The 27,479-nt window shown below is 44.5% G+C and overlaps 1 protein-coding gene across 1 annotated transcript in view; it reads right to left on the minus strand.

Annotated features, from left to right (window-relative positions):
• The window catches only part of RHPN2 (rhophilin Rho GTPase binding protein 2), a 65,621-nt gene that overhangs the window by 24,953 nt on the left and 13,189 nt on the right, over window positions 1–27,479 (minus strand). Inside the window, exons 2-6 of the mRNA XM_058155611.1 lie at window positions 17,093–17,208; window positions 14,638–14,766; window positions 4,966–5,041; window positions 2,319–2,396; window positions 945–1,069 (exon numbers count right to left, since the gene is read on the minus strand). Coding sequence (XP_058011594.1) covers window positions 945–1,069; window positions 2,319–2,396; window positions 4,966–5,041; window positions 14,638–14,766; window positions 17,093–17,208 — 524 coding nt within the window. The remainder of the gene's footprint in view (window positions 1–944; window positions 1,070–2,318; window positions 2,397–4,965; window positions 5,042–14,637; window positions 14,767–17,092; window positions 17,209–27,479) is intronic.

The raw sequence follows: 27,479 nt of genomic DNA on the forward strand, positions 1-27,479 counted from the left end.
CGGGAAACAGACTGTTTTTGGCCTCTGGAGGGCATCCTGGGGGCGTGGAGAAGGCCGTTTTGGCCCTCTCCAGGCTCCTAGAAAGGCTCTGGGACCTGGGGAAGAGCAAAAAATGGGACTTCCAGTCTCACCGTGCCATCACGTGCCAAAAGCGGGGGTCGCACAGGGGGGGTTGTGCGTGCATGCGCAAGGGTGCAGGGTGCATTGAATTATGGGTGTGGGTACGCACGTGCGTGAACCCCCGTGCTCTCCCCACTTTTGGCACGCAACAGCAAAAAGGTTAGCCATCACTGGACTAAGCCATCTTTGGTTTAACATGGGTGGGCTGAATAAAATGGTCAACACAACCCTTTTAATTCACAGATAAAGAAATCACTTTGTGATTTAGCACAATGTGTGAAGCAGACCGCCATTCCAAAGGTGCGTTTGTTCAAAAGGCAACTGGACTTTTTTGTTTTTTAATCAATCAAACAAATCAATCAATTAGAATAGAGTCGGAAGGGACCTTGAAGGTCTTCTATTCGATATACCATTTCAGACAAGTAGCTGTCCGGCTCTTCTTAAGAACCTCCAGTGATGAAGCACCTACAACTTCTGAAGGCAAGCTGTTCCACTGGTTAGTTGTCCTCACTTTTAGGAAGTTTCTCCTTAATTCCGGGTTGCTTCTCTCCTTGATTAGTTTCCATCCATCAAGGAGAGAAGCAACCTGGAATTAAGAGCGGTTGGGTCAACCCAAACTGGAGACACATTTCTCCCATCCATCTCCATCCCCAGGATCCATCTATGGTTTCTTGTCTTGCCTTCTGGTGCTTTGGAGAATAGGTTGATTCCCCCACACTCTTCTTTGTGGCAGCCTTTTTAGATATTGGAACACTGCTATCGTATCACCCCTAGTCCTTCTTTTCATTAAACTAGACAATGTTCGATTTCAAGAAAGCTCTTACCAAGTATATAAAATGCCCAGATTTCTACTGGGTGAGAAGAACCGATTCTCTACAAAGCCAAGCTGTACGTAATAGCTCATCAGCATCTCAACTCCAGATTCATCTCTGCTCGGTGTCCGGCAGGCCTTTAAATATATAGAGGATAGGTATTAGCTATAAAGTTAATGTGTGGCCCATATGAATGCTCTTAATCGATTGGAATTCAGAAAATAAAAACAGGGCTATATATATAAAATTTGTGTTTTGCTGATAAAAGAAATAAAGGGAGACTAGAATAGATCTGTTTCAAGCTATTTAGTTCTCATCAGCTATCCATATATATATTCAAGTAACATCTGTATAATTATTTTGTTTATAAAAAGTTTTATTTTAACATTCATATCCAATAACATATTTAATGTACCATCATATACAATTAATCGGACCTGCCCGGTCACCACCCCCTTCCTACTCTCTTCCCTTCTCTACCTTCTTCTACTTTCCACGACCATCCTCACCTTCTCTTATCTACCTCCTCTCCTCCTTCCTCCCTACTCCTTTCTTCTCCCTCTTCTATCCCTCTTCCTTCCTTTCCTCTTCCTCCTCTTCTCTTTCCTACCTCCTTCTCTCTTCTGCTTCCTTCCTTCCCATCATTCTGAAATGATAGCCAGGCAGCTCCGATCTTACATTGATTATACATCTTCAATCATCTCTGTACATTAACCATCAATCCATTTTCTACTTCATCCCCCCTCCCCCTCCCTCCCCCCACCCCAGGACTTCCCAGAACCGAATACAGGGTATAAAACTAACAACCAAAAATTAAAATATAACACAAATCATAATCCATCGTCACTCCTTAAAACCTCAACTCCCCGATCTCAGAAATTTCCAATTGAGTTCGTATTTGTTCTTCATTAAAGTTTTTAATTTTTTATACAAACCTAGATGGTTTTTTTTCTTGCTCAAATTATGATCTGAACTTTTGGCAAATTCAAAACAGTCGTTTTGAGTATAACACTGCTGTTTCCCATTCAAAAAAGACTTTGGATGCTGAAAAATTTGTTTTCAGCTATCGAGGTCAAAAGAGCCTCAAAGGGAAAAGACAGGAGAAGTAATAATCATTTATTTGTGTATTAAATTTGTACGCCACCTGGCTCCCCATGACTGTGGGTGGTTCACAACAAATAAAATCGTTATAACAAAATTAATTAAAGATAAAGGAAGGGGATGAGAAGGAGTGGTGGCCTGAAAACTGAAATGCACTAGTGATTGGTGTTGTATTTCCCTTTTATTATGTTTAATTAAAATGAGAATAAAATAGGGACAGGCTCTTCCCCCCCACCGCCAAGACTGTAAATCAAACAGCGCCTTCTTAAAACAGAGCCAGCTTACTTGTCTTAAATCCATAAGATCTGCAATTTCATTTTCATATTCTGCACCATCTTCACTGTAATGTTCCAGAATAAAGTCCTGAAAATAATTAAAAAAAATTTTTTTAAAAAAAAGCCTTCAAATTGCGTGTTTGGCACAGACATAAATTAATATATCCAACATTCTGCCAAGAGGAGCTGAAGAAATCTACCTAAAAAAAATTATCCAGAATGATACCTGGAGTTGAGAAGACGGACTTAAATGTAAACTGAGTTTCTTTGAAAGATTCTATTCCATTAAAGTTCACAGCCCTGTATACCTTCAAACTTGATGTAAACATCTGGACAACCACTGCTGCTTTTTTTGGTGACAATTATGTCAGAGAATAAACCTGTTTCTGAATGTAACAGAAAAGATAGAAAAATAAAGAGCTTAGATTGGGAAAAAATATATCTATAACCTGATATTGACAAAGTATGCCATATCCAATGGCATCAAAGTGATTTGTTTTAAAAGTCTCATGCTGTATGACATAAAAAGTTTCCCAGGGAATTTACACGACAAAGTTTATGGGAAGCTAGGTTCCTAAACTCTACAATGAAAGCTGTGAATGAAATATGTATTTTCTTCTACCCCACTTAGCTTAAAAATGTATTTAAAAGCCAAGATGAGACAGAAAACTATCTCATCAAAACAGAGAATAAACTGGACCCTGTTTACATTGATCTACTCATGTGACTAGATGTTCTTTTGATCTGATTAGGGCAGCTATTGCTTAAGTCCTTATAGATATTCTGATTTGTAGCCTATATTGCAGGCAAACTCTGCCCGCAGCCTGCAGTTCAATCCCGACGGGGCTCAAGGCTGACTCAGCCTTCCATCCTTCCAGAGATCAGTAAAAGGAGGACCCAGATGATTGGGGGCAAAATGCAAATAATGCTTACATTGTAAACCACCCAGAGAGTGCTGTAAATCACTAACGGACAACATATAAGTCTAAGTCAAGGGTGTCAAACGTGATTTCACTGAGGGCCGCATCAGGGTTGTGTTTGACCTTGTGGGGGGGACAGGGTGGGTGTGGCCAGGGTGGGCGTGGCCAGCTCAACTCACCCATGTCAGGGGCGCCTGTGGTGGCCTGAGCGCTCTGCCAGCGGGTTCCCGAGCTCCGTTTTTGACTCTAGCGGTCTCCTGCGACCCTCTGTCAGCAAAAACGAAGCTTCGTTTTTGCTGACAGAGGCATAGCTGGCTGGTCCTTTGCTTCTTTCCAGGGTGGCCGCGTGGGCCAGATCTAAGTGCCCCCAAGTTTGGCACAGCTGGTTTAAGTGCCATTGCTATTATACCGAGGTTTCTTTGGCATGAGTGTGTCTTCAGCTTGGCAACACCTTCCAGATGTTGTGAAGGTCAACTCTCAGAATTCCCCAACCAAGATGGTCATTGATGAAAATTCTAGAGTTGCCAAATGTTGTTTACCTCCACGATTGGCCAGGTTAAAAGAGGGTCATCTCAAATTCCAAAGTCTGCCGGACTTGTTTGCAGCTAGGACAGATGACTAGCAGGCCTAATGTCCTATCATTAGGAGAATGACGCTCAAAGGGCTTGATCCTACCCTTCAGCAAGCTAGCCTCCTCAGCTCATTTTAACACTGCCTGGCCCTTCTCCCAAAAAATTTGAAAAAAAACAAAACAGGCTGCTGGACTTTAGATCTCTTTCATCATCTAGCACAGTGGTGGTGAACCTTTTAGAGACCGAGTGCTCAAACTGCAATCCAAAATAAATTTGCAAAATTTATTGCAAAGTGCCAACACGGCAATTTAACCTGAATAATGAGGTTAGTTCAGTTAAATGTTCTAAGAAAAACATCATGAATGCACTTTTATGCACCATTATCTTTTTTCCTGCTTTTGAAATTACGCTTAGCAACAATAAAAAGGAAAAACTTTTATAATATCATTTCTCTTTCCCTTCCTCTCTCTCTCCCCCCTTCTCTTTCTCTCCCTCTTTCCCTCTCTCCCTCTCTCTCTCTCTTCCCCTCCCTCTCTCTCTCTTCCCTTCCCTCTCTCCCTCCCCCTGCGGGAGAAATATAATGGAGCTGGGCTGCGATGTGCCCATAGAGAGCACTCTTAGTGCCACCTCTGGCATACGTACCATAGATTCACCACCACTGATCTAGCACAAAGCACAAAGTTTTGGTGTGATCTCCGATTTTTTAAAAGCAGAAGAGAGGCTTGGGGGGTAGAATCCAAAGGATAAAGTCCATAACTCAGACGTATCCAGCACTTAGGGGAGAGGGAACTAAAGATAAAGGCCTTGAGAAAGAACTAATTTAATGCGCAGTATATAAATATTTGCATAGCTACCGGTCAGCAGCTTCTGGATAAATCTAACAACAACCAAAAAAAAGAGAGTTTCAAAATACAAAGAAGCAATTTTAGGAAAAGGAATTCCTACGAAGCTCTACCTCTCTGTCCAAATTAAATCTGATTCGGTTTCTATTGTAAATTGTTCGTTATTTTATTCCTAGGAGAAAGCTTAAGGGGAAGAGCTATTTTCAGCAGAATATTGGCAATTAACTTTTTTTTTCTTTTTTAGCAATTATTTGCTTTGCTTTGCTTTTTATTGTTATTTATTAACACTCCTTTAACGCTGCTGCTTGGGAAAAAAACAATACCTTGAGGGGTCCTGCGAAGTCCATGTCTTTAGTCTCTTTCAGGCCAAGTGGTATCAGAGGGATGCTAAACGTTTCCCTGCGTTAAAAAAGAAGAAATCCACATTCATATTTTTGATTTATACACAAACCTGGTAGAGAGTTGGTGACTGAGAAATTGCTAGATAATATAAATGTCCTCATTTGGACTTCCTCATCCAACTCAGGACATGGAACGGAACACACCCATTCCCTGTGGCTTAAAGAGCAAAACTTTTCTAGGCTAAAGGCCATGCCTGACCTTTAACTGGCCTAGATATACATGAGCTCCCAATGCAGAATAAAGTAAAAGCAGGCTTAAAACCAGAGGTGAAATGCTCCCGGTTCGGACCGGATCACTCGATCCAGTAGCGATGGCAGTGGGTGGTTCGGAGAACCTGTAGCAAAAATCCCTGCCCCCCACATGCCCAGCTGAGCCACACGATCATCAGAAGGTTGGTTTTTTTTTACTTTTAAAAGCATTTTTTCTTCAGTTGAAAAAATGCTTTTAAAAGTAAAAAAAAGGCCTCTGATGATCGCACGGCTCAGCTGGGATCGTCAGAGCCTTTTAAAAGCATTTTTTCTATGTCTTCGGCCGAAGAGGTTGTAGAAAAAAATGCTTTTAAAAGGCTCATCTGACGATCCCAGCTGAGTTGCCTGATCGTCAGAGGCTTTTTTTTCTTTTAAAGGCAAAAAAAAAAAATACTTTTAAAAGAAAGGAAAAGCCTCTGACAATCAGGCAACTCAGCTGGGATTGTCAGAGGAGCCTTTTAAAAGCACTTTTTCTACAACCTCTTCGGCCAAAGGTGTTGAAAAAATGCTTTTAAAAGTAAAAAAAAAGTTGGCCACGCCCACCCAGTCACATTTCCCCCCCACCAAGCCACACCCACAGAACCGGTAGTAACAAATTTTACATTTCACCACTGCTTAAAACCCAGTTTGCTTTAATTAGCTCATATTCAGTTTTAACAAAAAATGAATTCCAGTAAAGTAAAATTCACTTCGTGCTATCCTTATGGTTTAGTCACATTTTGCTGTTGTCACCAATATCCACAAGACTTGAAGGCAACATTTGCAGGCATTCTTGGAGTCATGGCAAGAATTTGGGGGCAGGGTGTAACCTGGGGCCACTTCCCACTGCCCCATGTTTAAAAAGCTGGAGCTAATTAAACTATAACCTGGAGCCAGCATATCTAAGATAAAAGGATTCCTATATATCCTCCCCGGAGTTTATAGTTTTGTTTACCTGCCTACCCATCTTCGAATGCCCTGCTCCTTGCATCCTGCATCCTGCAATTTAGTTATTTAGTTTACAGATATAATCATCTCCAACTCCCCAGAAAATCACTGGATTGTTGTAGGCACTTAAGTCAGAAGCCTTAAATTTGCCAGTGGAAATACTCACAGGAAAGGGAAATGACCAATCGCAGTGAGGCAGATTTAGGAAGATGGCCAATCAAAAGAAGGATGAGGAGCATCATGATCAATTAGCATGAACAGCAGGAGTAACTGAACCCTGGAGACTTCCGGTTCTCCAAAGACATGGAGTAGCCTCAAAATGGCAAAGAGTAGTTGGGCTACTAGAAGAAGTATTCTGGAATCTATTCAAAGTCCAGCATCCTCAACTGTTCTTTCGTAAGGAGTAAGCACAGATCACTTATCTTGCCTCTTCGGGAAGCGTTCCACATACCAGGGGTGTCCAATCTGGGCAAGTTTAGGACTGGTGGACTTCAACTTCCAGAATTCCCTGGCCAACATAGGAAATTGTGGGAGTTGAAGTCCAGAGGTTTTAAATCAGGGGTGGTCTCCAAAAATTTTAGCAGGGGGTTCTCTGCTTGGTTGCTGGGTAGGCGTGGCCATGGTGGGCATGGCCTAGTCAGCCTCCTGCACGACGGCGAGGGGGGGCATTTCTGCCCTCCCCGGGCTCTGGAGGCTTTCCTCGAGCCTTCAAGAGGGCGAAAACAGCCTCCCCGGGGTCAGGAGGCCCTCTGGAGGCTGGAAAGGGGCCCCTTACTAGAACTTCCAGTAAGCCCATTTTTCACCCTCCCTGAGCTTCCGCGCGCGCCCTGCACTTATCTGCATCCAAAATGGGCCACGTAGGGACTTCTGGGAGGGGCGGGGCAGGGTGAGCGGGGCCAGCCAGGAGTGGGATTTGGGGGTTCTCCGAACTGCACAAAATCTTAGCTAGAGGTTCTCGCGACCTCCTGCGAACCCCCAGCGGCCCCACCCCTGTTTTAAATGTCGCTGTTGTGTCTTGCCCGCCCTCAGAGCAGCCGGGGCCTTCTTACCTGCTCCCGAACACTGAGGAATGTATGGTCTCCTGCCTGCTCTGAGGACTTTGCTAGGACTTTGGGCAGAGCTGCAGAGGCAAGCCTGATTCGGATTTCCCTGACCCGGCCGTCAGCGGAAGAGTGGGACACGACAGTCGCTAAAGTTAAGACACACCTGCCACATACTAATAGATCCAACTGGTCTAGCCAAAGCAAGCAGAGATTCTAAGCATAAAACCATTGCCATCTCTTGCACAGGAGTATCTATGCATTCCAACATACTGTTGCCCTTCCACTATTTTCTCCTGCTCCTTCTTCGCCATTGGCAGGAACAAACCTATAGTGACCAGATGTCCCACTTTTGGCGGGACAGTTCCGCTTTTTAATAATTTGTCCCGCGTCCCGCGGCAATTCCAAAAAGTCCTGATTTTTTTTTGTTTCACTCCCATTCTGAAAATGGGAGGCGGCAACGCAAGAGGAGGAGGTGGAGAAGGGGGAGTGGTGGAGAAGGGGGCGCGAGAGGGAGGAGAGACACTACTTGACTTCACCCGAGAGGAAGAGAAGAGCAGAGAGGAGAGCTGAGGAGAGCCGAGCCTGCTGGAAGAGCGGAGAAGCAGCATCCGCTCCTCCTCCTTCAGGCAGGTGGCAAGACTCAGCGCGCATGCGCAGCCCCCGCTCCCCCCACCTCCCCACCCCCGTCAATGGTGTCCCGCTTTGCCATCGCTGAAATCTGGTCACTTTAAACCAGGGGTGTCCAAACTACGGCCCGCGGGCCAACTGCGGCCCGCGGGTCAGTTTTTATTGGCCCGCAGCAAATTCTCGGTGGACAGTGGGGTGCGGCCCCGCCCTGGCCCCAAGGAAGCCGCCGCCGCCCGGTTGCAGATGCGGGAGGCTCCGCTGAGGCTACCCCTGCCCACCCGGGCTGCGGGCCGCCATTCAGCCACTGGGCTGTAGGGGCGCCGGGACGCCACGGCTCCAGCCCGCCCACCAGACAGAGGAGGAGGCGGGCGGGCGGCAGAGCTTCCGGCGCTGCTCCAGGCGCCTGCTCGCGGGCGCCGCACAGGTAGGCTCTCCGGCGGGTCGGCAGAGCAGGGCTGGACGGGCAGGGGAGCGGAGCGGAGGAGGATGGGAGGTTGAGCTGCTGAGTGGGCCCGCTGCCGGGCTGCCGAGGGTCCCGCGGAACGGGACGCTTGCTCCCGGAGAACCTCTGGGTGGGGCATACCAGGCATTCCCACCAACTGAGCTGCATCGCTGGGGAGGGGAGGCGGTGGCTGGAGAGGACAACCCGCCGCCGCCCCCACCCAGAGGTTCTCCGGGAGCAGAAGCGCCTGCCCGCTGACCTCGGCAGCCCCGCAGCGGGCCCACTCAGCAGCTCAACCTCCCATCCTCCTCCGCTCCGCTCCCCGCCCGTCCAGCCCTGCTCTGCCGACCCGCCGGAGAGCCTACCTGCGCGGGCGCCGCGAGCCGAGGGCGCCCGGAGCAGCGCCGAAGCTCTGCCGCCCGCCCGCCTCCTCTGTCTGGTGGGCGGCGGCGGGTTGTCCTCTCCAGCCACCGCCTCCCCTCCCCAGCGATGCAGCTCAGTTGGTGGGAATGCCTGGTAAGGGGGCGAGCTCAGTTGGGGCCTTGTCCGGGAAGCTGAGTGACCAAGGAGGCTCTGGGAGAGAGCCGAAGAGACCTACCCCACCCCACCCCGCCCCAGCTGGGGAAGATGGCAACGCCGCCGCTCGCCCGGTTGCAGATGCGGGGAGGCTCCGCTGAGGCGACCCCCGCCCACCCGGGGCTGCGGGCCGGCCATTCCGCCACTGGGCTGTAGGGGACGCCTGACGCCACGGCTCCAGCCCGCCCACCAGACAGAGGAGGAGGCGGGCGGGCGGCAGAGCTTCCGGCGCTGCTCGGGCGCCTGCTCGCGGGCGCCGCGCAGGTAGGCTCTCCGGGCGGGTCGGCAGAGCAGGGCTGGACGGGCGGGGGAGCGGAGCGGAGGAGGATGGGAGGGGTGAGCTGCTGAGTGGGCCCCGCTGCCGGGGCTGCCGAGGGTCCCGGCGGGAACGGGACGCTTCTGCTCCCCGGAGAACCTCTGGGTGGGGGGCGGCGAAGGCGGGTTGTCCCTCTCCAGCCACCGCCTCCCCCCCTCCCCCGGCGATGCAGCTCAGTTGGTGGGAATCCCTCGACGCCTGGTGAGGGGGGGCGCAGCTCAGTTGGGGCCTTGTCCGGGAAGCTGAGTGACCAAGGAGGCTCTGGGAGAGAGCCGAAGAGACCCACCCCACCCCACCCCACCCCCCGCGGTGTTGCCACAGCTGGGGAAGATGGCAACATCCTGGGATGCCGGGATGCCCAAGGGGGATGAAGCCCTTCCTCGCAAAGAGTCTTTTGGGCCCAAGGCAGCTTGGCCGGCTGGTGGCCCCTGTGCCCCATGGGCATTGCCAGGGTCGTTCCTCCAAGGGGCCAAAGCCTCCTGGCTGACCCACAAGGCCCTCGGAGGGGGAGAACAGCCGGCCTTCCTAGCACAGCGCTGCCTCTTCCCAAAAGAAAAGTTTTTTTGTTTGTTTGCCTTTGAAGGTGACTCTCACCCGCTTGGCTTGTTTCTGTTTCATTTTGTCTGCCTCTGAGAAGGACTGGCTGGCTGCAAAACTCTTGTGGCTTGAGGCTATTGTGCGCACTCTGTACATGGGCCCCAGCTGCCCTCGAGCAGCTTCAAAGCCCTTTGGGGCTCTGCTCCCAAACCTGTGCCCAAACCGAGGGACCCTTGGGGCTTTTTGCATGCTGCAGGATCTCCCAGTGTGACAGTTTTGCACCCTGCAGACTGATAGAAAGCAGCTGGGACTCTGGCGGAAAAGAAGAAGACCGCATCGAGAAACAGGTGAGGCGGCGAGGGCCGAACAGCGTTGGTGGGGGAAGTGTGCAGAATGTCTCCAGACAAAACTATATCGCACTTTTGACCAGTCCTCACACTTATGACCGGTCATCATTTATGCCTGTTGCAGCATTTTGTGCATAGGGACTACTCAGAGGGCTGAAAAGTTATTTTTGACCTGTCCTCACACTTTTGACTGGTCCTCACACCTACAACTATCTTTACATTTTGCACCCTATCTTGTAACCGTGGTGAAGAGAAGCAGTTGTGAAATGGGTGATATGGTTGTTAAAAATGCTGCAATGGGCATAAATGTGAGGATGGTCATAAGTGTGAGGACTGGTCAAAAATTACTTTTTTTAGCCCTCTGAGTAGTTTCTATGCCCATAGCCACATCCACTCAGTCACATGAGCAGTTAGCCACACCCACCAGTCACATGACCACCAAGCCACACCCCAAAATAAGCCACGCCCATCCCCCCCCCCCCGTGGCCCGGGCCTTTGCTTATTTTTCTGTATTTGGCCCTCACTCAAAAAAGTTTGGACACCCCTGCTTTAAACAAACCTAAAAGCCACCCCAGCAGGAGCAATCGACTGCTACAGTATTATTTTGAGGCAGCCTGCATTTGGAGGGAACCGCGGAACAGGAACAAAGCTTTCCTTTGGATTTTCGATGTCCTTCTTGTGATCATTTTTATAAAGCTGCCAAGGCTTATACATCGCTTTCTAAGGCCACCACTGCTCTTGCCAACCCTCGAGATGAGTGTAGAGGGGCATTCAGTTCCTCCTTCTGACTCTCTGAAATGCCAAACTCACGGGGAAGAAAATAGAATAGAATAACAAGAGTTGGAAGGGACCTTGGAGGTCTTCTAGTCCAACCCCCTGCTCAGGCAGGAAACCCTGCACCACTTCAGACAATTGGTTTATCCAACCTCTTCTTCAAAACTTCCAGTGTTGGAGCATTTACAACTTCTGGAGGCAGGTTGTTCCACTGATTAATTGTTCTAACTGTCAGGAAATTTCTCCTAAGTTCTAAGTTGCTTCTCTCCTTGATTAGTTTCCACCCATTGCTTCTTGTCCTGCCTTCAGGTACTTTGGAGAATAGCTTGACTCCCTCTTCTTTGGGGCAGCCCCTCAAATAGTGGAACACTGCTATCATGTGTCCCCTAGTAGACATGTAGACACCCGTCTTCTAAATATTCAACCAAGCTCACAACCAAATTCAGAGAGCACCAAAGACCTCTCCTTTCAATTCTGAGCTACAAATATTCTCCTTTATCAATGAATATCAGCAAAATATTGAAAAATTTAAATCTCTGGATGGATTAATGCACCAATTATGATCAATAGGTGGGTTAAAACCATATATCTATATTTATCTATATCTATCTATCTATCTATCTATCTATCTATCTATCTATCTATCTATCTATCTATCTATCTAATCTCTCTATCTAAATGGTGGGTTTCCAAAAATTTTACTACCAGTTCTGTGGGTGTGGCTTGGTGGGTGTGGCATGGCTTGGTGGGAGTGGCTTGGTGGACGTGGCAGGGGAAGGATACTGTAAAATCTCCATTCCCTCCCCAATCCAGGGGAAGGATACTGTAAAATCTCCATTCCCTCCCCAATCCAGGGGAAGGATACTGTAAAATCTCCATTCCCTGTCCACTCCAGGGGAAGGATACTGCAAAATCCCAATTTCCTCCCAATCAGCTGGGACTTGGGAGGCAGAGAATAGATGGGGCGCAGCCAGTCAGAATTTTTATTACTGGTTTACGAACTACTCAAAATTTCCGCTACCGGTTCTCCAGAACTGGTCAGAACCTGCTGAAACCCACCTTTATACATACATACCATACTGTGATCGGGATTTTTTTAAAATAAAGCCTGGCTTGTATGCCTATGTTCAAAGTAGCATTGTCTAAGTGTATCCTACTCTAGCAATTGCTTCATGGCTGAGCAATCTTCTTCCCCATAACAACATCCTGTGAGGTCAAAGTTGGGCAGAGTGACTGGCCCCAGGACACCCATGAAGCTTCCTTAGCTGAGACTCAACTTGGGTCTCCCCAGGACTAGTTAAACATCTTCACCAATTAAAAAACACTAGTTAGTACCTTGATTCACACCTGCCTTTATTAACTTTAAACCTGGGCATCTACAGCAACATGGTGGTATAAAGGCAGGGGGAAGTCATCTGCCTTTAAGGGTGTATTAAAATTTAAGTTCCATGTGTTGATATTGCTTACATAAGGATATACCTCCTTGTCTCTCCCCCACTTTTTACATTGGTCTTACAGTTCCCTTGTACAGTGGATGATGGATGGATGGCCATGTGGGCCTCTCAATCCAATAAAAACTGTCCAACACTGTTAAGAATCCTGGTTTTCAAATTCTAGTGTCTCTCTTCGCATAACTCTGGCCCAAACGCCATTAAACTACTGTCTTAAAGTAGTCTAAGAATCTAAGGCCGCATCAGCTTGCCTATGTAATGTATTTGGGGTGGAAGAATTATTTCTTTAGACTGTTCCTGTGAACTGTTGAGAAGCTGTCAAAAAGTCCTTCAACTTATTCTCCACCAAATGGAGAATGCCACTTGATGCCACCAAAACAGTAACATCTCATTCGGTTCCAAATAGTGCTGTTGGTTTTTCCAATTTCAATATTCTCTTCCCCCCAAAACATAAAAAACGATTGGATGGACCTTTTTACATGGATGCCATGTTCAAATGTTGGGAGTAGGACAGAAACTTCTTAAATGAGTAAGGCCAACAATTAGTAAATGCCATTTTAATTTATGCCATATCGTAGCCCTCAATATTAAATCTCCTGCTGCAAATTCAAGATAAGGTAAGATAATCTTTATTGTCATTTGTTTTTACTATCAGCCCAATGGCACACATTTAAAAATTATGTTACCTGCTCTCAAAAGAAAGTATAGTAGTGGCCAAAATTATGGAAACCTTTTGGGAAAAGTGTATTTTTGAGTTTTGATGGCTAATAACACCACCTTTTTTTTTGGCGTTTCAAGATAATCCTATTCCACTGCCGGAATGGCCTGGGAATAGCCCAGACCTTAACCCAATTGAAAATCTATGGAGCCGACTCAAGAAACTTGTTAATCAGAAGCGACCCAGCAATAAAACCCAGTTAATAGAAGCAATCCTGCAATCTTGGTTTCACATTAGAACAGCTGCAGAATAAAAGACTTGGTTCACTCCATGGGAAGGCCGTAATACATGCTAAAGGTTACCCAATGAAGTATTAACTGACATGGGGATCATTTTTGTATATCTCATTTTTTCTATGTTTCACTTTTCTTCTTTATACTGTAATTGCTGTTCTAATAGCAAGTCCTTCATAAAAGTTATTGCATTACATTCTTGATTAAATTGTCTTTCCATTGTATATAATTTTATGGTACTACTCCCAAAAAAAAAAAAAAAGTGGTGCTATTACCTGGTTTTAGAAAATACACTTTTCCCAAAAGGTTTTCACAATTTTGGCTACTACTGTATATATCTACTCATACACACGCATAACACACACACACACACATAAATATTAATCACTATCCATTTTGAATACATAGCGGAAAGAGGAAACTTGAAAGTTCACGACGCTGATGCGCAAAACTGTGACTGGATCTACTATAGATGTTCTGCTTCGGATATTACAAAGCGTCCTCCCAGAAGGTAACAAGGACAACAGGTTGTGAAGAGTGTGTACAGCGACCCAGACAATACTGTGGACCCTGCTCAAGCATCGCTTATATGCTCTGTCTTGAACAGAGGTGTCAAACTCAAGGTCCAGAGGGGGGTGCAGATCTGGCCCGCAGGGTGCTTAGATCGGTCCGCGGGGCCATCCTAGAAACAGCAAAGGACCAGCCCGTGGTGCCTCTGCCAGCAAAAACAGAGCTCGGGAAGCTGCAGCCGGCCCTCCCGGGCTCTGTTTTCAGCTGTGACAGCCATCTGCCACTTCCCCCGAGTGGCAAGAGGCCATCGGAGCTGAAAATGGTACTCTGGAGCCCGTTTTCACCAGCAGAGCATTTGGGCCACCGCAGATGCCCCGACACGAGTGACGTCAAGCTGGCCACGCCCACTTGGGCCACGCCCGCCCGCCCCCACCCTCCCAAGATCAAACACAACCCTGATGCAGCCCTCAATGAAATCAAGTTTGAATATATTCTTGAATATATTCACTCTCTGTTTTTCCTGTTTGCTTCCAGCCGATTAAAATAAGGGGAAGAATTGCCTCTGCCTTTCTCACTTGCCACCCAAGCCAACTCTTTGGCAGTATTAATTACTTCGAATACTTTTCCCAGAAGCAATTTAAAAGCTCTGCCTTAATCCTTGGGCACAGCAGGACCATTTCAGTAATACAGCTTGTCCTTTTCTTTTCTTTTTTTTTATAAAGATTCTTTCTTCAGTTTTACATTCTTTGGCTTGTTTGTTTTTGCATTCGTTAGCCAAAAAAAAAAGAGAGAGAGAGAGAAGAGAGCATCACTGCAATCATTTTTCCCTCCTCCCTTCACTTACTCCGTGTTCTGGTACACCTCCACGGAGATATTGAGCCCTTCTAACTCTTCCTTGAGGATCTGCAGGTTGGAATTGACGTAGCTGAGTTCCAGCAACACCTGTTCTCGCACTTTGGGGCTGGTCGTTGCACTGTCAAAGGAAAAATAAAAAAAATTAAAATGTTTGGAGAACAATCACTTAATAACAAAATGAATCTTACCATCATTTTCTCTATTTTTCTAATTATTTCCTTATATATATATATTTCTTTTTACGACCCTATAATCCCTTTTATCCAGATGGGAGTTGGGGCAACTGAATGGAGCTGAACATTTACTATCTGGATGCCCTTCCTGACACCTATGTGGAGTTCGCAGCAGATATTTTATCTTGGCGCCCGGATAAGAAACATCTGTGGCTGCCTAGGACTGAATTCGCAACTTTGCAAGTGGAAGGTCTCTAGGCCACCTTATAATATTTCCCTATTATTTCCCTTGCCTATTTTCTTGATTTTTCAGATTATTCTAGCACCGACAGATATAGGCAGTCCTTAATTTAGGACTTTGGCATTGAAAAAAGTGACTTATGACCATTGTGGTGTCCCCATGGTCATGTGATCAAAATTCAGATGCTCAGCAACTGACTCATATTTATGACAGTTGTAGCGTCCTGGGGTCATGTGATCACCTTTTGCAAAAGTCTGACAAGCAAAATTAATGGGCAACAGTGGTGGATTGCTACCAGTTCGCCCCGGATCAGGTGAACTTGTAGCGGTGGCAGCGGAAAGCTCCGTCCACCCTCCTGGACGCTTCTGCGCATGCACAGGTTTGCAAATGCCCACGAGCGAACCAGCAGTGACAGGTTTTGTAACCCTGATGGGCAAGCCAGATTCATGATACTAGGTTAACAACTGAAATGACCCACTGAACAACTGTTGCAAGAACGGTTGTAGAACGGGGCAAAACTCACTTAACAACCGTCTTGCTTAGCCAGGCGAAATTTTGGGCTCAACTGCGGTTGTAAGTCGATGATGACTTTAAACTCGAGAAGAACACTAAGTACTCGCTTGATGGACATTACCTCACAGATGAACCCCATCCCGTTAAAGACCTTGGAGTTTTCATGTCAAATGATCTAAGTGCCAAAGCCCACTGCAAATACATAGCAAAAAAGGCTCTAAGAGTTGTAAACCTAATCTTGCGTAGCTTCTTTTCCAAAAACACCACACTACTAACCAGAGCATATAAAACATTTGCTAAACCAATTCTAGAATACAGCTCACCTGTTTGGAATCCTCACCATATCTCTGACATCAATACAATTGAACGTGTCCAGAAATATTTTACAAGAAGAGTTCTCCATTCCTCTGTAAACAACAAAATACCTTATCCCACTAGACTTGAAATCCTGGGCTTGGAAAACTTGGAACTCCGTCGCCTTCAACAAGACCTAAGTTTAACTCATAGAATCATCTATTGTAATGTCCTTCCTGTCAAAGACTACTTCAGCTTTAATTGCAATAATACAAGAGCAACCAATAGATTTAAACTTAATGTCAACCGCTTTAATCTAGATTGCAGAAAATATGACTTCTGTAACAGAATCATCAGTGCTTGGAATACTTTACCTGACTCTGTGGTCTCTTCCCATAATCCTAAAAGCTTTAACCAAAAACTTTCTACTATTGACCTCACCCCATTCCTAAGAGGACCATAAGGGGCGTGCATAAGCGCACAAACGTGCCTACCGTTCCTGTCCTATTGTTTTTCTTTTCTTCTTCATATATATATATATATAAAATTGGAAGTGTCTTGGCGACTTTTCGACGAAGTCTCATTCGTCATCTTCAGGCTTCAGCTTCGTGCTTCTGGGATGTCTTGGCGACGTCTTGGCGACGTTTCGACGAAGTCTCATTCGTCATCTTCAGGCTTCAGCTTCTCCCAGAAGCACGAAGCTGAAGCCTGAAGATGGCGAATGAGACTTCCGAAACGTCGCCAAGACACTTCCAATTTTACACGGGAGAAAACCCGAACATATATATATATATATATATATATATATATATATATATATATATATATATGCTTATACCTTTATATACTATATAACCTTTCTGTATGATAGTTACATATATTGTTGTGACAAAATAAATAAATAAAATAAATAAAGAAGACGGTGGCTAAAAACGTCCTGTTGCATCAAACGGCATGCAGCAATGGGCTTGTTTCGAAAGGAAACCATATCGAAAGAGAAGCAGGAGAAAGCTGGCGGAACAGCAGAGCCCTCCTTGGAGGGGGAACAGTGAAAACATTATGTAAACCAGCATGCCAAGCTCTTGTTTTTCTATTTATTCCCAATAAGGTGTTGGAGCGAACTGGCTGCTGGCTGGGAAGTGAGACGCTGTTCCTGTTGAGAAGGACAAAGGCTGCATTTTGTGACTGAGGGCAGAAAGGAGAGGGGACTCGTGGGAACATACCGGAGAAGGTTTTCTGCGCCAGCTCTCATCCTCACCGCTTTCAGAATCTGCTGGTTCAGGACAGCTCTCCGGCATTGCAGTTTGCTCCGCCCGGTTTCCGCAAGTGGGTTGCATCCCTGGATAACAGAAAAGATATTCTTTCTTAAAAGGACAGGACCACAGAAAGAAAGAAGGAAGCCTGATTTCTGACCCCCTCTCCACCCTAAAAATAAAGCCTACTGTATCTCTGCATTTTGGAAACGAAAAACTTTTGAAACTTTGCAAAGAATGAAACTTTGATTCTGAGTTTTACAGATTAGACTGATAAGATTCTTGTAGGAAATGACTGGTTTATACTATTGTATAACAAAAACGTTGTGATTTTTTGTTAATGCCCTATTCTACTGTAACAGATATTATTATTATTATTATTATTATTATTATTATTATTATTATTATTATTATTATTTATATCCCGCCCTTCTCCGAAGACTCAGGGCGGCTTACACTATGTTAGCAATAGTCTTCATCCTATTTGTATATTTATATACAAAGTCAACTTATTGCCCCCAACAATCTGGGTCCTCATTTTACCTACCTTATAAAGGATGGAAGGCTGAGTCAACCTTGGGCCTGGTGGGACTAGAACCTGCAGTAATTGCAGACAGCTGCTGTTAATAACAGACTGCATTAGCAGTCTGAGCCACAGAGATAGAACTGGAAATCAATGCTTCTTGATTTAATGCCCTATTCTACTGTAATAGATAGAGCCGGAAATCAATGCTTCTTTTTCTTTTTCTTTCCCTACCTTTCCTCACTTTTCTCTGCCCTTTCCCCCTCCCTATCCTTGCTTTCACACACACACCCCAACAAAAGTGTGTATAATCAAGGCTATGGTTTTCCCAGTTGAAATAGATGGCTGTGAAAGTTGGACCATAAGGAAGGCTGAGCGCCAAAGAATTGAGCCTTTGAACTCTGGTGCTGGAGAAGACTCCTGCGAGTCCCTTGGACTGCAAGGCGATCCAACCGGTCAGTCCTAGAAGAGATCAATCCTTACTGCTCTTTAGAAGGCCAGATCCTGAAGAGGAAACTCAAATACTTTGGCCACCTAATGAGAAGGAAGGACTCACTGGAGAAGAGCTTAATGCTGGGAACGAGGTGGCTGGATGGAGTCACTGAAGCAGTAGGCATGAGCTTAAATGGTCTCTGGGGATGGAAGAGGACAGGAAGGCCTGGAGGAATGTTGTCCATGGGGTCGCGATGTGTCGGACACGACTTCGCAACTAACAACAAAATCCCTGCCCTTTTATTTGCTTTCATATTTTGTATTTTATAACACTTTATAGCCTAATAAAATATTCTGAATGAGAAATGGCTAAGTTCATGCAGAAAAATAGTTCTCAATCTTCTTGAGAAATAATAATAATAATAATAATAATAATAATAATAATAATAATAATAATAATAATAATATAATATTTTTATTTATAGACCGCCCTTCTCCCAAAGGACTCAGGACGGTGTATAGCCACAAATAAAATACAGAAAGAAAACAACAATACAAAACTAAAAACAACCCTTAAAAAACCTATTTAATATGGCTACATAGATAAAAATATTACCCTCTAAAATTTACTAAAAAATTTAAAACCTATAAATCAGTTTGATAATATAAAATTTAAGCGAGTCCAGCAAGACGAAATAAGTAGGTTTTAAGTTCGCGGCGGAAGGTCCTAAGGTCAGGTATTTGTCGGAGTCCAGGGGAAAGCTCGTTCCATAGGGTAGGAGCCCCCACAGAGAAGGCCCTCCCCCTGGGGGCCGCCAACCGACATTGCTTGGCTGACGGCACCCTGAGGAGCCCCTCTCTGTGAGAGCGCAAGAAAGAAGATGTGACAAGGGACTGTGCCTGAAGTCTGTAGCAAGAGGGGGAACTCCAGATGAGGGAGAATTCCAGATGTTGCTGGCCTACTGTTCCCAGCAGCCCCTACCAGGGATGGCCAAAGGTGAGGGATGCTGGGAATCGAAGTGCAGTTCTATTGTCTGAATAGATCCGTCTCCTGTCTTTCTGTAATTTTTAGGAAGAGTTTCCACAAATGGTTCTTCAACAACCACCTGAAATATGTAAGTCAATTTCCCTCCCTCCCGATTTTCTTTTTCTCCCAATAATCAGCTTTTGCGACCATTCTTGTCACATAGGCATTTCGTTTTTAGATGGTTTGTGGGTTTTATGGCTAGCGTACGTCTTCTGCCCAAATTTCCTATTATTTCCGACTAATATTTCCCTGATGTTGGCCATGAATACATGCACACCTGGAGAACTGACATATCCGTCACTTGAATAATGGTTTTAAATAGGAGGAACTTTTAAAAACTACAATGCTATTTCCTTTCTGTTCCTCCTGATTTTATGGGAACAGTAAACTCCAAAGGTCCTGCGGTTTGAGAAGCTGCATTTCAGGTGGCCCCCATTTAACAACCAGTGACCATCTGAGATACAATGGACTTTCCCGGAACAGCTTATGTTGTATGGATGTATTATTATCATACTTACCAACTTCTTTAGCAATAGCAATAGCAATAGCACTTAGACTTATATACCACTTCACACAGTGGTGGCATTCTGCCAGTTCTGGCCAGTTCGGGCGAACCGGTAGCAGCGACTGCGGTAGGCCCCGCCCACCCACCCGGACATAATACCATCCTATTTAGCTACATTTTGGAGGTCGTGCGCATGCGTGGAAGGCATGCGCGTGAGCAAAGAGATGCGCGGAAGGCCATGCATGTATGGAAGGCGTGCGCTCACATTTGCGAACCAGTAGGGAAGGTAAGTGAATCCCACCTCTGGCTTCACAGTGCTTTTACAGCCCTCTCTAAGCGGTTTAGAGTCAGCACATTGCCCCCAAAAATCTGGGTCCTCATTTTACCGACCTCGGAAGGATGGAAGGCTAAGTCAACCTTGAGCCTGGTTGAGATTTGAACTGCCAAATTGCAGTCAGCCAGCAGTCAGCGCAAGTAGCCTGCAGTACTGCCCTCTAACCACTGCGCCACCATGGCTCATTACTACCCCCTCTTATTGGTATCATTATTAAGATCAATATTACTCTCTTGTTTTACATGTACACCGAGACCATTTGCGCCGGAGACAAATTTCTTGGGTGCTGAATCAGACTTGGCCAATTAAGTATTCTACTTTATTAAGACCCATTTTTGAAGTTCCACCATGCTGTCCTTGAAGGAAGATATCATGCTATCTCACAAGGACTGGGTTTTCACATCTCATTAAACCAAGATGAATTTCAGCATTTGGCACCGAATTATAAGCTACTGAATTATAAGCATTGGCTGAAACTACTTCTCGTGTTGTGCCACAAACAGGGTACACAAAGTGCAACGGTTGGCACATCACAATTATGCCAGTAACAACAAAACCACGATGAGGCTAAGCTAAACCCCCCATTGCAAACTTCGAGATCTGAAAATCGTCAAAGTCCTCATATGTAATTTAGGATGGCAGAGATTAAACCTGTCGGACTCCTTCAACAAGCCACATCCTAAAAGCTGACCTGTGGGCTGTGGTCCTTCAAAAGGAAGTGTTGCCTTCAAATGACCCAGCGTTTCATTTCATTCAAGAGATGTTATCAAACCACACTGCCATGCCACAAATCGGCCTTTTATTGTGTTTTTCATCCACCAGAGTAGAAACAGATCAAAACAGCAGATAGCTGACCTGACTTCTCCGAAATAACTTGCCCAAATGTAAGGCTGTCACCTTGGTATGTGGGAATATTTCACTTTTATGTCGGGTTTCAATCCACAAACAGGAATTCCAAGCATTTTTCCCCACCTAGCCCAGGCTATCTGGATATCTGAAAGCCTATAAGGACCCTTACAAAGATACTATAATGACCAACATTGTTGGGAGGGATTTCCTCAGTTTCTTTTAGAAAAACTTTGCTTAGGTTAAAAGCCTTATCTCCATTCATGACAAGATCTCACACAAAGGAAACTAGAAGACATGGCATTTCTGCTCTCTCTCTCTCTCTCTCTCTCTGTGTGTGTGTGTGTGTGTGTGTATGTGCGTGTGTGTCTTTTTTCTTTTCTTTTTTAAAAAAAGAGAAACATTTTTATTTTGTGGCTACTCTCTTACCGAAAGATAAGAAATTCAAATATGATTAGGACTGCAGAACAGGTTAAACAGTTTGCTTAACTAGAACAAACATCGTATTAAGGGCAGTAAAGCTTCAAAATCAAGGAAAGATCAAAAACCAAGGCCACCAAAACCAAAAATTCCTCAAAACCTGGTTCCAAATATCTAAGAGGCTGTCACAAAGACGGGGGTGGGTGGTGTCACCCTATTTTCCAAAGCACCTGAATGCAGGACAAGAAGCAAGGGATGGAAACCAATCAAGGAGAGAAGCAACCTAGAACTAAGGAGGAATTTCCTGACAGTGAGAACAATTAACCAGTGAAAAAATCCTGCTCCCAGAACTTGTGTGGGTGCTCCATCACTGGAGGCTTTTAAGAAGTTGGACAACTATTTGTCTGAACGGTATAGGGTTTCCTGCTTGAGCAGGGGGTTGGAGTAGAAGACCTCTAAGGTCTCTTCCAACCCTTTTATCCTGTTACTCTGTTTATCTATTTGAGTGGTCTTCGAGAGCTGGAAAGCCCTTCTCCAAGTCAATGCTATTCCCTTGTTGCAATTGGTATTTCTTTGTGGGCGTATCTGTCTTTCAAATCAATTTTTGACTCCTGGACCAGTCACCTGTAGTTTTCTTGGCAAGATTTTTGGAGATGGTTTGCCATTGCCACTTTTATAGGACTGAAAGAGAAGGACTGGCCCAAGGTTACCCAGCTGGCTTTGTGTCCAAGGTAGGACTAGAATTCCCAATTTCCCAGTATTTATCCCGGTTCATTAATAGCACCGAGTGCCTCTTTTCATTTTCTATGCAATTCCAGATTGACACTAACAGCAGTCTTCGACTTACAACAGTTCAGTTAGGACTCTTCAAGAATAGAATAGAATAGAATAGAATAGAATTTTTATTGGCCAAGTGTGATTGGACACACAAGGAATTTGTCTTGGTGCATATGCTCTCAGTGTACATAAAAGAAAAGATACGTTCATCAAAGTACAACATTTACAACACAATTGATGGTCAATATATCAATATAAATCATAAGGATTGCCAGCAACAAGTTATAGTCATAAATGGAAAGAGATTGGTGATGGGAACTATGAAACGATTAATAGTAGTGCAGATTCAGTAAATAGTCTGACAGTGTTGAGGGAATTATTTGTTTAGCAGAGTGATGGCCTTCGGGAAAAAACTGTTCTTGTGTCTAGTTGTTCTGGTGTGCAGTGCTCTATAGCGTTCAAAGTAATGGCACTAAAAAAAGTGACTTATGGCCATTTTTCACACTGATGACCCTTGCAGCATCCCCTTGGTCATGTGATCAAAATTGAGATGCTTTGCAACTGGTTCATATTTATGACACTTACAGTATCCCAGGGTCATGTCAATGGAAAAGCCTCTTAACAACCATGTTACTAACTTAACAAGTGCAATTTTTTGCCCCATTTTACAACCTTTCAACGGTAGGAAGAAAGATTGTAAAATGGGGCAGATCTCCTTTAACAAGCGTTTTACTCAGCAACATATATTTTGGGCTGAATTGTGGTCGTACATTGAGGACTATCTGCGTATCAGCGGCATGATGGGAAATAAAAATAGAATAGAATAGAATAGAAATTTTTATTGGCCAAGTGTGATTGGACACACAAGGGATTTGTCTTTGGTGCATAAGCTCTCGGTGAACATAAAAAGACAAGATACATTCTTCAAGAATCATAAGGTACAACACTTGATGATAGTCACAGGGTACAAATAAGCAATCAAACCATACTAGGACACAATCAATATAAATCGTAAGGATACAAGCAACAAAGTTACAATCATACAGTCTTAAGTGGAAGGAGATAGGTGATAGGAACGATGAGAAGATTAATAGTAGTAGTAATGCAGATTTAGTGAATAGTTTGACACTGTTGAGGGAATTACTTGTTTAGCAGAGTGATGGCGTTCAGGAAAAAACTGTTCTGGTGTCTAGTTGTTCTGGTGTGCAGCACTCTATAGTGTTGTTTTGAGGGTAGGAGTTGAAACAATTTATGTCCAGGATGTGAGGGGTCTGTAAATATTTTCACAGCCCTCTTTTTGACTAGTGCGGTATACAGGTTCTCAATGGAAGGCAGGTTGGTAGTCATTGTTTTTTTCTGCACTTCTAATGATTCTCTGAAGTCTGTGTCTGTCTTGTTGGGTTGCAGAACCAAACTAGACAGTTATAGAGGTGCAGATGACAGACTCAATAATTCCTCTGTAGAACTGGATCACCAGCTCCTTGGGCAGTTGGAGCTTCCTGATGGAAGCTCAATGGGTAGCCAACGTTGCCCATTAAGACTGGAGCTGAAGTCCTGGAACTGTAACCAGTACCGATGGATCCTTTTTGAAACTTTGAGAGATAATCAAGAATCTCAAACCAGATTCTGAGTCCATAGGTCATAAGGGTTGTCCTTGAGTCCTTATTTTTGAACATGTTTCTGATCCGTCTCTACATGGACTATGGACCGTTCTTCAGTTCTTCCCTCATGGTCCAAGCTATCTCCCATGTCAAAGAAAGATATTTCAGTTCCCCTTATTACTTGGATTACTGAAACCCAGAAAGCAGACCAACCTGTTGTTTTGAGGTTAGCTGTTTTCTTTTCAAAGCAGGGGAAGGCAAGGAAAGTTGGCCTAAAACAGACTGTATGAAAAACGTGGATGTCCCTTGAGGTACCTTTGAGAAAAGAATGGTGTTCTGTTTGCATGGAGACTGATGAGAGAGAGTTGAAAGTCTCCATTGGAAGTTAATGACTTGCATTGGAAATCCAATAAAAGCAGAGCTGGGCAAATATTAACCAATATATAAAAGGAGACTTCCCGTCTTCCTTAACATGTCTCTCAGAGAAAAAGCTGTCGTAAATGGGACATGGTGGCTCAGTGGCTAAAGACACTGAGCTTGTCGATCGAAAGGTCGGCAGTTCAGTGGTTTGAATCCCTAGTGCTGCATAACAGGGTGAGCTCCCGTTACTTGTCCCAGCTTCTGCCAACCTAGCAGTTTGAAAGCATGTAAAAAATGCAAGTAGAAAAAATAGGGACCACCTTTAGTGGGAAGGTCACAGCATTCCGTGCGCCTTTGGCGTTGAGTCATGCTGGCTACATGACCACGGAGACGTCTTTGGACAACGCTGGCTCTTCGGCTTTGAAACAGAGATAAGCACCGCCCCCTAGAGTTGGGAACAACTCGCACATATGTGAACCTTTATCTTTACCTAAAAGGAGAGTTCCTGTCCTCCTTAACATGTCTCTGGGAGAAAAAGCTCTCTTAAATGCCTGAAGAATAAGATACAAGTCTGACATGACAATCTTATTTCTAAGATTGAACAATGGAAGCAAGAAAGTTAATGTGTGCCAGGCTAGCCATAAGAATTTAAACTACTTGCCTCCCATTTGAATAAAGCCCAATTTATTTGTTGTTCTTTCTTTTTTGAGGCAGGGGCTGGGTGGAGGGTGAGAATAGAAAGGTCCATGTTGCAGACTTGCATTCAGAAACCAGTCAAGCTGTTGCCTGTAAGCCTTAGAAATAAAAAAGCTGCTTGGTATTGAAGCTTCTAAAGAGTCTCAATCAAAATTCACAGTTAGCAACTGAACTAAATCGCTAAGCAATCAAAGTGCCAGCAGCCTACTTTTTAAAACTTCTGATAATGAAACCATTTGGGGGGGAAATGGAGAACTGGGATCTCCTCCAGACAATTGGACTGATTGATTCTATTGAAATGTTGATTGATGGAACCAATGACTGCATGCAAGGAAATGCATGCAAGACAGAGTACAGTCCATTAGGGTGTGTTTTTTGCAAGAGATGCACCAACAGAAAGAAAATTTAGCCTTTCAATGGATGCAGATCTCAATAAATAGATAAATAAACCCCCTATTGTATTATATGGAAAGAATGGAGAGATGTTTGTGGCCTACCTCAATAGAAAAATGTCCTAATGAATAGAATAGAATAGAATTTTTTATTGGCCAAGTGTGATTGTGTGACACACAAGGAATTTGTCTTGGTGCATAGGCTCTCAGTGTACATAAAAGAAAAGATACATTCATCAAGAATTCTAAGGTACAACACTTAATGGTAGTCATAGGGTACAAATTTAACACTTAATGATACAACACTTAATGATAGTCATAGGCTACAAATAAGCAATTAGGAAACAATATCAGTATAAATTGTAAGGATACAAGCAACAAAGTTACAGTCATACATAAGTGGAAGGAGATGGGTGATGGGAACGATGAGAAGATTAATAGTAATGCATCATTTCTGGAACGAACTTCCCCCCCAGTTTACGCCAATTGCCTGACCTTCGGACCTTTCGCCGGGAACTGAAAACTTATTTATTTATCCAAGCGGGACTGGCCTGATTTTTAAATGCTAAATTTTTTAAATTTTTAAATTTTAAATTTTAATTGTATTTTATTGGGTATTTTATATGGTCAATTGGACGGTTTTAATTTCGGCCATTTTGGAATAAGTTTTTTAATTGTTATTTTAGTGTGTATATAAATTGTTTTAATGCAGGCTGTACAAAGCCCTGAGTCCTTCGGGAGAAGGGCGGTATAAAAGTTTAATTAAATAAATAAATAAATCATATTGGAAGAATGGAGACATTTGTGGCCCTCGTAAGATCTATTTACACCTTAATTGCTTCTCAAGAAGCCTGCTTTCATTTCCCTAGAGCTGCCATCACTGAATATTAGCACTTGACACATTCCATTTTATTATTTATTATATTCTAGAAACAATTAAGTGTTCCTTTAGCATTTTGGGGACACGGGACTACACCTTACCTAAGTTTGAATCAAATGCTGAAGAATTTGGCAGAGCAAAGACAAACATGAAGCCTAACGGAGTGAAATGCAGCGAGGTATTATTAAATATAGTCAAGAGAATTATTTATCAAGAGTTTCCCTCCTTGCCGCATTAAAAATAAGAATCTGGGCTGCGTCTCTAGAGGCTTCGGTGAAGCTGCATGCAATTCTGGGGCTGCTGCAGCCTACACCTCACAGGCTTAATATATAATTTGAGTGCAACAATTACAGAAGAAATTCCCCATCTCTGCTACCTCCTGTCTTCCACTGCTTTAACAATACAACCCGTTTAGTTAAAGGATGTCTGGGAAAACTGTTTTTTTGTTTTTTTGTCCTCAGCAGTTGAAAGAGACCTTTAGTTGCCAGGGATCTGTAAATCAAGCCTCAGTCACCTTAGTGGGAAATTTGGAGTCTTCAGTCAGTGGCTTGTATATTTGTATATATGTTGGACCAAGATATTTCATTGCTTAAGCTTTGAGGAGGAGGAAGATTCCCAATAGTTAGCAACACACACAAGTCATATTTTTAAAACCTCAGGGAAACAAGATTATTGAGGTCTTTGAGTGCTTCTCTCTGAGCTTGGTGGTCTTCCTGCAGATGTTTCATTACCAAACTAGGTAACGTCAACAATTAGGATTAGGACCAGGGGTTTGCAAGGGTTCGGGAGAACCTCTAGCTAAGATTCTGTGCAGTTTGGAAAACCCCCAAATCCCATTCCTGGCTGGCCCCGCCCATCCCTCCCCGCCAAGGAGTCTCCACGCGGCCCGTTTTGGATGCAGGTAAGTGCAGGGCACAAGCAGAGGCTCGGGGAGGGCAAAAAATGGGCCTACCGGAAGTTACGGGTCCATTTTTGGCCTCTAGAGGACCTTGGGAGCTTGGGGAGGCTGTTTTCGCCCTCCTGGAGGCTAGAGGAAAGCCTCCAGAGCCTGGGGAGGATAAAAAGCCCCCCCCCATGGTGCAGGAGGCCGATTAGGCCACGCCCACTATGGCCATATCCACCCAGCAACCAGGCAGAGAACCCCTTGTTAAAGATTTTGAAGCCCACCCCTGATTAGCACCATTCTTTCCCCACAGGTTCCATACACCTTCATATACAATCTATATGTTATCAGAAACTTTCAACACCAGAACAAGACTCCTACAAACAGAGCTAGAGCTGCCCAGCCATGATATTATTCAATGGGAGAAAATGGAATATTGGTGCAATAACCAAGCCGACGGGAAATACCTCCAGCTGGTTGAATGATAAATTGGCTTTTTGGTAGAGGATGGAGTGATGGTTAATGTACAGGGATTATTGAAGATGTATAAATATAATTAATGCAAGGTCGGGTCTGCCCAGCTACCATTTTAGAATGGTGGGGAGGGAGAAAGGAGGAGAGAGTAGGAGGTAGGAAAGAGGAGAAGAGGGATAGAAGAGGGAGAAGAGGAAGGAAGAGGGG

This window comes from Ahaetulla prasina, chromosome 12 (genome assembly GCF_028640845.1).
Source record: "Ahaetulla prasina isolate Xishuangbanna chromosome 12, ASM2864084v1, whole genome shotgun sequence".
Classification (NCBI taxonomy): domain Eukaryota; kingdom Metazoa; phylum Chordata; class Lepidosauria; order Squamata; family Colubridae; genus Ahaetulla; species Ahaetulla prasina.